The following is a 10,687-nucleotide window of genomic DNA, read 5'->3' as shown; positions in this document are numbered from 1 at the left end:
CCTTTTCATGAAGGAAACTACTCATAAGGTTGCTGAAAACTCTTCGACAGCCCACGACCGGTTTCGCACTTCTTGCGGATCATCAGGTAGGCGTGGTCCCCGAGTTTCCGTCAACCTTAGGATCTACTTGCAGCACTTTCAGTTGCAGAATATCATAAACGAGAGATTCCGTTGAGTCTCCCGCAAAAACCAAATTGATTTGCAAATGAGTGTGCTTCTCGAAATTCGTGCATTCTAAATTGTCTTTCTCGACACAAATTTTTTTTGGGTCTTGTTGAGAGAATAAGGCTTTATCTAAAGCAAACCGCACACCCGCCTTGATGTTTTGGGATTTTGTGACCATGGCCACTTGGAATATTCCACAAACATTTTTGTGGAAAAATCTGACTGCTTGAAAGTCAGGTGACCCGATGCATCGACTTGTTCATGTACTGGTCACACCTAACTTATTTACCACTCCTGAAACGTGTAACGAAACCTACTCACAAGTTCACTTAGTCTTTTACTTTGTACAAATACTGAGCGGATCTCATCCGGGGTTCAGGTATTTGAAAAACATGCTCCTAATTGATAAGTTGGTCCATGTGCTCGCTGTTCTGTCAGTATTGTTCTGCTACCCTACCTGTTGACAATCGGTGCATGTTGGGCACGATTCCACAGCCCGAGGCAGTTTGTTACCGTGGCATCGCCTCGCTCGTGGTTGCTTGCACATTCAACTAAAGTGGACAGTGTGTGGTGCAAGCTATGACTGACCACACGTCCTCTCAACTCTAATTGGTTCAAATCACGTTCGCTTCTTCCGTTGACATTCGTACAGTCCGAACCCAATCCCACTGTTCCTATTCCCCACTGGCTTTTGACAGCAAAACAAACCGGAGACAGAGAAACGACGGCGGCAACGGATCAACCGTGCATTGGAACAATTAAAGCATTTGGTTACCGACAAGCCAGGCCTCGCAAAGTCTGGGGTGAGTTCTTCAACTTTTCATGTTGTTGCTCCTCGCATCAATCACTAGCGCGTGAATGACACGTGATTGTGGGCCACTTTATCGGAATTCGAATCCAAGGCGTGGGTCGTGACCTCGTTGCTGTCGTCAACCGGAGTGGAGACACTACATGTAATAGATTTGGTACTGAAAAGCCTGACCACAATGATATGGTATCTATTTTCCATTGCCCTCTTAAAAAACTTATCAGTCCTGTGCTCACTTCTAATCAGACAAACTTATTTAGCCACGAGAGTGGTCGAATTTCGAAGGAGAGAATGACAAGCGTGTTCTTCGATTAACAACCTGAGGTGAAGGCGGACCACGAACCTTCCAATCAGTAGTAGGTTCGCGCCCTAACCTCGGTGTTGGTGTAAAATTAAATCCATTGACTAATCTGAACAAATTTACTCATTCCACGATGCGTCACGTCCAGACTCATCTACTACCCCCATTGACGAATCAGTCTTTTGACCTTGGGACACTGATCTCAGATGATACGCAAGCCACCAACCAGTTATGCGGCAACCTGGCTGATTTATACCGTCCACTCTAAGGTCCACTTTGATCTAATAGATCATATGGATACCTGACTACTCGCCATTTTTCACAGAACACCATCAGACAAAATTAGGTAGGAACACCATAGACAAGAGATTCAGCTGAGTTCCAGGTGAGTCTTCCGCAAAACCAAATTGGTTTGCAAATGAGTGTATTGCGCTAATTTCGTGCAGTTAGGGTCCATGTAGAACATAAGGTTGACGGGAACTGCGCCTATTTGATTAGCTGCAAGATCGACGAAGTCGGTCGTGGGTTGTCGACGATTTTTCAGCAACCTTATGAGTAGTGTATTAGTCTATAGGTACTTTATCCAATTATTTGGCTCTTTACTACATTTTGATAGGAAAACTATCAGTTCAATAGTTTGGAAATAGATGATGCCTGCGGATACTAGGTTTAAAGAGGCCCTCGTTGGTATAGTAACGAAATTTCACGACCGGACCTATTTCAGTGCCATTAGAAAAAATGTAACCTTTGCCTGTAAACATCACAAACGAGATATTCAAATGGCTCCAATTGAGTCTATCGAAGAACCAAATTGGTTTGCAAATGAGTGTATTGCGCTAATTTCGTGCAGTTAGGGTCCATGTAGAACATAAGGTTGACGGGAACTGCGCCTATTTGATTAGCTGCAAGATCGACGAAGTCGGTCGTGGGTTGTCGACGATTTTTCAGCAACCTTATGAGTAGTGTATTACGTCTATAGGTAAGATCCTCATCTCCATTACTGAGGATCATAGATCTAAGGGATATGTGATACGGTGGACGAGGATGTGTTCCGCATGACCGATGGGAGACAAGGATATCCGATCACACCCAGACAAGCGTCATTAACTATGCCACCCCACCAACAAAACCAACTGTCAAAGTTGTGTCTTGGCCAACCCATCGCAGATTGGTGAAATTGACAGCAACCACATTTACTGTTTAGATGAAGTCACGAGTAAATGTGAGAAAAAACAGGGAGAAGAATCGGTGGGTTTGAAGAAGAACAGCACTGTACATCACAAAGTTCAGTTGTGATCAAGTTCCCCAGGAGAGGTATTACCATATAGTGGCCGACACATCCCCCTAAGAGCGAACCCACTGGCGGCCATCTTTGTGCTGAGTCGACCAAAGCCGTACAACTTTTCACGGATCAGGAAGGCAGTGGATGAAGCAGTTTGGAAAGCGTGCTGAAGGTCATGTCCGAATGGTAAGTCACACTTGATTGAGGGTGCAATCCGAGTGAGCAAGACTGATTCGCTCAGTCATATGACCGATTGCTCAAGTTCTTTCCTGGCAATGGCCGAAGTTGGGGGGGGGGGCGTTGAAGAAGTGAAATTTCTAACTCACTGTGGTTATAATGGTGCCGAGAACCAAGTAATTGTGCACATATTTGGATAGGACGACGCCTTCCTAAAAGAGTTCTAATTGAGTATGTGTGATTCTCACACGAAAATCAGAGGTTTTCTGTTTGGTAACAATGAATTTGCAATTGGAATTCGAGGCTGTCATGTCGCGGTGTGTAGTTCGACATGTCGGTTGTCCATGAGTACTCTTTTCTACTCACCAACAACTGGTTTGATCACACCGCGGTTCATTCTCTGCAGCCACTTTCGCGTTCATCTATTTTGGCCTTCGCGATGAGGTTGCTCACATTACTTCCGTCCCATATAAAAACACTGACAATGGTGCACGCCACAGAGCTTCATATACCGTTTGTTGTACAGTGACCGATATTTTTTCTTGTTTTCACTTGTATTGGCAAGTTCTAACTTCTGGAAAGTTCACACTATGTGCATTGGGAGTCGATAATGACCAGTCACCCGGTAGTAGAACGCATGCAATGTAGGCGAATTTGTTTAACCCAGAGTCCACTTAGGGGCTACAATATGCACGTCTGTGATAGGCGACTGGGAAACTCCTAGCTGCCGGAGGTTGTTTGCGCCCCAGGGACACCCAGAGGAGCCGGTATTTTAAGGCTGCGCGCCCCGGCTAATGAATGATCGATCGCGTTTGTGCATACAGAACCCTAGCTACGAGCTCAAAAAAAAAACAACGGTTTCATCTGGCCTTTGTGGCTACAACGGTTTAATGGTTGTAGACGTCAACTAAACCTTCTTTAACCCTTTACCGAAAAGTTTGTGCCCTGCAAGTTTGCTGTCCAATCTCAGGAAAGTTTACATTTCTTCATCTGCAAGTTGTCTTGAAGTTGGGTTCCACAGTGTGTTACGATTGGGAATTTCCCCAGGACAGATTCCGTTTTGTTCTAGCTCACAATTAGGCCGATTTCCAATTGGAACCGTACGGAGGTTTAGATCAGTACTTACGGTCAGAAACGCCACCTCACAGTCATATATTGTCATTTTTGAAGAGCATGGTCACAAACATAAAAAGTGAATGCAAGGGACGAACGCGAAAGGGTAACAGGGGGATATGAGATAAAAGAGAGAAGCGTCTCATTCGAACTCATGCCAACAACAGTTCCAGTCAGATGAGATAAATCCCAACGTATGTAAAAAAAATTTTGATATGGGAACACGCGTCTAAAGACCAACAACCGAAGAGAGAAGAAACAATGTTGAATGCTCTTCAATGCGCGGTAAGCGCTGGCACAAGCAAGACTCCAACATCAGGCACAAAGTGTCCGTCATACTGAGTCCGGTGTGAAATTAAATGGCAAAAATTTAAACTCAACGCCATGTGCCACACATAAAAGTGCCATAAGTACGCAGAGAGCCCACAATGGTAAGCAAACAAGTCACTGACTATGACCTTAGGGACTCCCAGTCCAATAACAGCCTTGAGGGATTGAGGAAAGCAGATCCCTCGATAAGAGATGATTTTGTGGACCAGAAAGTCGACATCACAACCGATTGCACGAAGAGCCGGGATTATGGTGAGGGAATATTCATCTGCATCATACTTCTGTTTCTTCTCATTCTACATAGTCACTCCGCGCTCATCCGAGACTATACTGACGTCTTTCACAGTAGCTCGGCGCTCCGGAACAGCGATTAGGTCAGGTTTGATGAAGTAGGTGTTCTCAACTCCTCGAGGACGGTGTATCCCAGTCGACGAAGACGTTTTGCGAGTTCCCTTACAACCCGCTCATGACGAGCAAACCTGATATCGTGCGTGAGTTTGATTTCTACCATTGCCCGTAATATACTGGCCGAAACTCACCTCATCTCCTTCCTTGGTCGTGGGGTTATGGTGGAAGAATTTGGCGGCCCTACGATTGATTATCATGCGGGGGGGGGGGTGTACTACAAAAGATTTGGTAGATGAGCGCTAATCCGGGTCTTGAAAAGGAGAACAAAGAGAGGGGGGCGAAACTTCTCCATTCATGTGGTTTTCAGAAGACTTGGTGCTTTTTATCTGTCTCCTCGCAAGAAGCGGATCAGCACGCACTGCATACTACTGAATACGACAACGCATTGTAGATGTTGGTGGGCTTTTATTCAACTCGTTCTCTCGCAGAATGTCCCGTAATTTTTGTTTATAGGAGTACATGTTTATCCCATCGTCGAGAACGTTGGACTCAAAGTAAGCTCAATCCACAGTCCTAACTCCTTATTGCAGTTGTTACTTTCTATTTACTTTCTATTTCAGTTTGAAAAGATCGAGAAGGCGGATATTTTGGAGCGTGCCGTCGGGTTTATCAGGGAGGCGGTCGTAGGCAGTAAGTTGTTTTACCTTTTCCAGATTTTAAAACACAAACTGCTAATGCGCTTAGTTGTACCCCTTCAGGAGGAGCTCCTTGTCGTATCGTGGGTGTCTATCTATTGGTCAGGACGGAACTGAGCCCGCCAGGCCACGCGATAAGGAAAGGACGGAGAACTCGGGACACGGTTATATTGTCAGGGCTCCTGTGTAGGATGGCTAAATAGCCTATTATGGTCATTTGCTTGTTCGTTCTGTTCAGCCGATGGCGACGTTCCTGGTGTGAATAACGTCACACCCACTCCGTTGGTCGCATGCTGCTAAACCGTTTTTGGTGAGCTCCGCCCGCCATCCCGAACGTGTAGTACCGTTGATGACCTTGAGACGCATCCTTCTCCGCATCTGTACTTTTCGTGTCTGGACGCCTCCTGCCGCCACCGAAGGGAGGCGACTTTCCTACAACACAGTTTGCCATAATCTGAGATTGGGCGCATAGTTTCTCTTAAGATGCCTGACTCCAGGAGAGTCAGGAAACCACCGTGGTGGTCTCTTGGGTAGATTAATTTGCCACTAGAACATCCATGTGATCGTTTTTTCTAGCTAAAATCGATTTTCGAACGATTATATTCCTAAATGACGTATCCCTTATTTATCTCCTTGGTTTGTTTCATTAATACTGTCAGAATTTCGATCGTATTTAAGATTTTGCGGAGACTACAGCCTATGACGACCAAGTTGATTACAGTTAAACGCGGTAACCGCCCTCCTAACTTCACACACGAAACTTCAATGAGCCAAGAATGGAAACAGGCAGGGCTGTTCTTCGATTATCGTGACAAAGCTCCCAGTCTTGGTTGGTCTAGGGGCCCCTATCTTTGTGTTGTACCCCGATATGATTCCGTGGTTAGGGCTTACAGGTCGGAAGGTTCGTGGTTCGAACCCAACCTCAGAAACTCGACTAATTCTATCTTCTAGGCTTGGACAATCTGGCGTGTGACATTCCATCATGCCACCTTCGGTACGATGCGTCGTAATTGTGTGATACGTCTTCTGGATCCCCTGGGATTTCCAGAAAGCAGCTTCGGCTGAGTTGAGAACAAGGAAAGTACTGAAAGAACATGACTTACCAGGTTGCTGAGACCTGTTCGACAGGTCATGACTGTTTCCGGCCTTCTTCGGGCAGTTAGTTGCGGTCTCTGAGTTTCGGTCAACTTGAACCCAGATTTCCACGGAGAGACTCAACTGAATTACATCTAAACCTCTCGTTTATGAAATTCTTGAACAACCTTATGAGTAGTGTTCCATCAAGAAATCAGACTGCCTTTGTGCGGCACATTAAGTTGAGCAGTATGATAAGGAGAGGTTCATCTGGGATTCAGCGGAGTACCGCGTTAAAACCACATTGGTGTGCAAAGGAATGTTTTTCACGAACAAAAACTGGTCCATCTGTATCGTCTTTCCGATGTGACACTGTTGTGCAGCTCGAAGGGAACACACTGCCCTAGCCTAGACGTGGTAAGGTTTAAAACGCGACCTTTCGACCACAGGCTTCCTGTCAGCCACTGAGGTAACCCGACCTCTCCACCATGTCCCACAGTTATGGCTCGGTTATCGGTTTTTCGGCTTTGTCATCAATGGTTGTTGGACTACAAACGTTCCAGCACCAATCGGGGCCAGCTTGTACTGGTTAGCAGCCCTATGGAGTCTCTAGTGAACAGAGCAAATTACTAATGTAAGCCAGATACAAAGTCACAAGGAGAAAAATCCGAGTAAATCTTGACTCACAGTTCAAAATAGGAGATTCCGTAGTTCCGTATTCCGTTGAACCACCACACCAAGAATAATTCTATCTTCCTGGCATTCCAGATCTCCAGTGATTGAAATGTTAATCCACAAGTGTGAACATATTAGTCCAGTGTTTGTAGCTGAAATGTTGGTTCACGTTTAGTGTTAGCAGCAATCAAATATAGCCAACCGGCGGTCACAACAACAGTCACTCAGCAAAAGTCTCAAAGTCACGTTGGAGCCAACGAGCGGGCGGTAGCGGTTGTACTTCAGTAAAACAAACTTTTGTACAGCGATGTGACTGATACTGGTGGGGAAAAAGAAGATGATACTGAGCATAAAAAAGAGCAGTTTATAAGTGCTACAAGCTTGTCAGTGCCTCCAGGACCTTCAACACAACGGAGTAACTAACATTTCATTCGAGTCTCTTTTCCGGCGAGCAAGGTCACGCGGCGGCTTTATCTTGCTCTCTAACCAGTTCGTCTATGGTATGACCTCGAACGCAAAGGTGCAAATAGGCAAAGTGGTGACAAGAAGCATAGTAAACTGGATCAGAACAATCAACTGGAACGCGTAGAGTTCACTTTAGAGGACGCGACAAAACAGTAAAGCTGTTTTTTCGATTAGCATGGATGACATATTCGGTCCTATCACCGGCGCAGTTTTTTTGCACCCGTATGCATAGTAGTTTTCTATGTTGATAGAGGTTTGTGTGAATGCAGAACTGGCTGAGTTTGTTCAGGCCACCCAGCAGTTAGGCCGTATCGATGACCCCAGTGTGAACTAGGTGCGACAGGGGCAGGTGTACACGATCGAAAAGACTCAACAAGTCCGCCCACACGAGGAAGGCTTGGTGTTTTTTGTCAGGCCACCCAGCAAATCCGGCCTGCTTATCGCTTTGATCTTCGCCGCCACTGGAAAAGCGTTGGAACCCTTACCTGTGAGTTGGTTTACTATGAAGGTCAGTTGTAGGTTAGTTGTCCTAAGCTTGGGACAGAGTGGACCGTGTCACACCACACAGGATGGAGTTGAGATCATTGAATCTGGCGATGGGCTCGATCAGTTGTAACAACCTTTTGGGGCCTAGTTGTCATGATCCGGGAGACAGCACAGGGGCTGAGACACCTCCGGGTTGCCCAATCCTAGTCAAGAGTACTTGTCGAGACGCAGAGGTCACGTTCGAATCACGGGCCTCAAGGTCACTGTGTTCGCGCCTTATCCACTGAGCCATGGTGCTAGATATTCGCATGTCATTGCATAGGGAAGAAGGTCACTTAGAGTGCGAGTATGCTAAATGGATGAGCTCTAAAGAAACAGTTCACCTTACGGCCAAAAACATTCCGGCAATTGATTTGACTGGGATGTTTTTGCCTGTCCCGTCACCAGCCTGGAAAAAGTTCGAAAGAATCTGGGCAACAAGCACACAGATGCTCGCTGGTTTTGTTTTCAAAATGTACCGGAAGCCGGTTGTTCTACTCAGTTGAGCTCGGTTCCGACGCGGTTGGTTGAGTGTTTGGCTTGTTATGCCCGCAACCTTGTTACCAGCCGGCTTTCGAACTCTACATTTCAAGTTGTTGTGAACGTTTAAAATATGTAATTAACAGTTACACTGTTAGTGGAGTTTAGCGTTTCGTGCCCCCAGTCGAGGATAGGTCATCAGTGTTTGTTGAACCAGGTTCCGTGGTTCGAAACAAAACCCCCAGGAATCTCGTATAGGCTTGGGCAGTATCGTTGTCCTCATGTTCGCGGTATGGCAGCTCAGTTATAAAGGAATGGTGGATTTGAACTATTGCTAAGTGATAAAGTCCCGTTAGAAGATACGTTATTAGAATGCACGGTCACGTGAGTGCGGCAGGTCGATTGAAGTGTATGTCGGAAATACGTTCGTATGCCTCAAGGTCTCCGTAATTCCAGACCACTGTCAGAAAGTTTTGAATATAGCAGGACGTACAGACTAATGTGAAGCACCCACGCACATTTCCTCGGGAGAGTGGTCGATAGAGCTTTTGTTTACACCGTTGCAGTGCGTTTGGAACAGATCAGCGTTCCAACGGATCAGTCAATCATGAATGAACACTCAGCTAAATTGATGTTCAAGTACGGAATTATTTGTATCGAATTCCGGGGACTGCGCCCACCTGATCAGCCCCAAACTGTATTCCAATTTAACTCAGTCGTGCCCTACTCCTAGCAATCTGACGGATATGTGCTCCGTTCAATTTTTGGGGATGTCATTCACGGAGAAGTTTCTGTCTTAGTCACTGCCGTGACACGTTAGCAAAGTATATCTCCTATTCATCGCCGCTTCTTGCATTTAATTTCAGACACTGATCAATCTCGGCAGTCCGTGGGTGTGTCCAAATCCTCACTGTCCACAGATCTGGCCAGAATGTTCCTCTACGGGTTCGTCTCTTGTGAATCAAACATACTACAGATTTGTAACAATCTCCTGAACAGTGTTCAGTGCAACGGTTCTCAACCCCTATTGGCTGAGATCTTTTCCAAAATGCTAGCTGAGTTGATAAAGAGAAGAGCAGAAGCACTGGTTAGGTTTGCTGAATCGCCCGCGAGTCTTGTGTGTGTTATCCCACCCACAACTCTAACAAACAACCCCTCTATTAGCTCACCACCGTCTACAGATTTCGCGCCCGGAATAAGCCCTCAACAACTGACTCCTGATAGTGGTCTGGCAATGCATTGGAACTCTTCTCCGACTCTCAATCCAGTTGAAAATTCCTGTCAGTCACCCATGCCCATTGATTGGTCTTTAAACTCCATGGAACGTGTTCAAAGGACTGGATCGTCATCGCAACACGCTGGGGTTTGGCGCCCATGGTGAAGTGGACTGACCATCAACCGTGCTTGTCGAACGGCCCAATCAAGAACATTCATCTTATCTGTACAGACTCTCCAGGTTATTATAACTCGTGAGCTATCGATAAATCGATCTTTTTTATCCTCATGGTGTTGTTCACCTGTTTTGCCGTAACCGGGCTTAGGTAATGTGACTTGCTCCTCAGTGACATGGTGTGGGGGGGGGGGTTAGTTGACGAGATCTTTATACTCCGTCAGGTGCTAGAACAGATCCATACGTCCTTTAGTATTCCTGGATTTCCGAGACATATTCGACTCGGTTGGTCGGTCCGTTCGCCTTGACATGCATACCCACCAAGGAATGCCCCGGAAGTTTGTGAACATAATACGTTCTTTGTATTCTCAGACTTCCAGACGTATACGGAGAGCTATCTAAAAGCCTCCGTACTCAGTGTCGTGTCCGTTATGGATGTCCACTCTCTACATCCCTATTTAATTTCGTGACTGGTGAGAATGAGACGAACGCTGGAGGGTCTCCAAAACCCTGGTGTTCAAATAGCCTCTGACGAAAACCTTGTCGATCTGGAATATGCAAACGATATCGTCTTCAAAAAGGAAAAGGCGCAGGTATTTTTGGATAAACTGACCAAAGTCGTTCCGTCCTTCGGCGTGCGCTTTAGACTCACAAAGAGTAAGGTCATGCTTCTGGACATCCAGGTGAAGACACTCGAAGTTGTGGAGTGTTTCACGTATCTTGGAAGTTGTATTAATTCTGACTGTAGTGTGACAGATGCGGTGAATGCACGAATCTGCAAGGCTCGGGTCGCGTTTGCTAACTTGAGACACCTGTGGCATCAGAATGGTTTATCCCTGAATCTGAAGGGACGTGTGTA

General features: G+C 46.0%; 2 protein-coding genes across 2 annotated transcripts in view; one reads left to right on the top strand and one right to left on the bottom strand.

The window, feature by feature from the left end:
• T265_08561 (hypothetical protein) overlaps positions 1-9,819 on the top strand; it is a gene marked incomplete at both ends in the record, with an annotated part of 17,383 nt that extends 7,564 nt beyond the window's left edge. Inside the window, 3 exons of the mRNA XM_009174406.1 lie at positions 864-968; positions 5,145-5,214; positions 9,305-9,819. Coding sequence (XP_009172670.1) covers positions 864-968; positions 5,145-5,214; positions 9,305-9,819 — 690 coding nt within the window. The remainder of the gene's footprint in view (positions 1-863; positions 969-5,144; positions 5,215-9,304) is intronic.
• The window catches only part of T265_08562 (hypothetical protein), a gene marked incomplete at both ends in the record, with an annotated part of 19,623 nt that overhangs the window by 4,149 nt on the left and 4,787 nt on the right, over positions 1-10,687 (bottom strand). The gene's annotated exons all lie outside the window — the stretch shown is intronic.

Source organism: Opisthorchis viverrini (assembly GCF_000715545.1).
Source record: "Opisthorchis viverrini unplaced genomic scaffold opera_v5_228, whole genome shotgun sequence".
Lineage (NCBI taxonomy): Eukaryota > Metazoa > Platyhelminthes > Trematoda > Opisthorchiida > Opisthorchiidae > Opisthorchis > Opisthorchis viverrini.
Note: the sequence above shows the minus strand (reverse complement) of the source record. Positions and strands in the feature narration are given on the sequence as shown.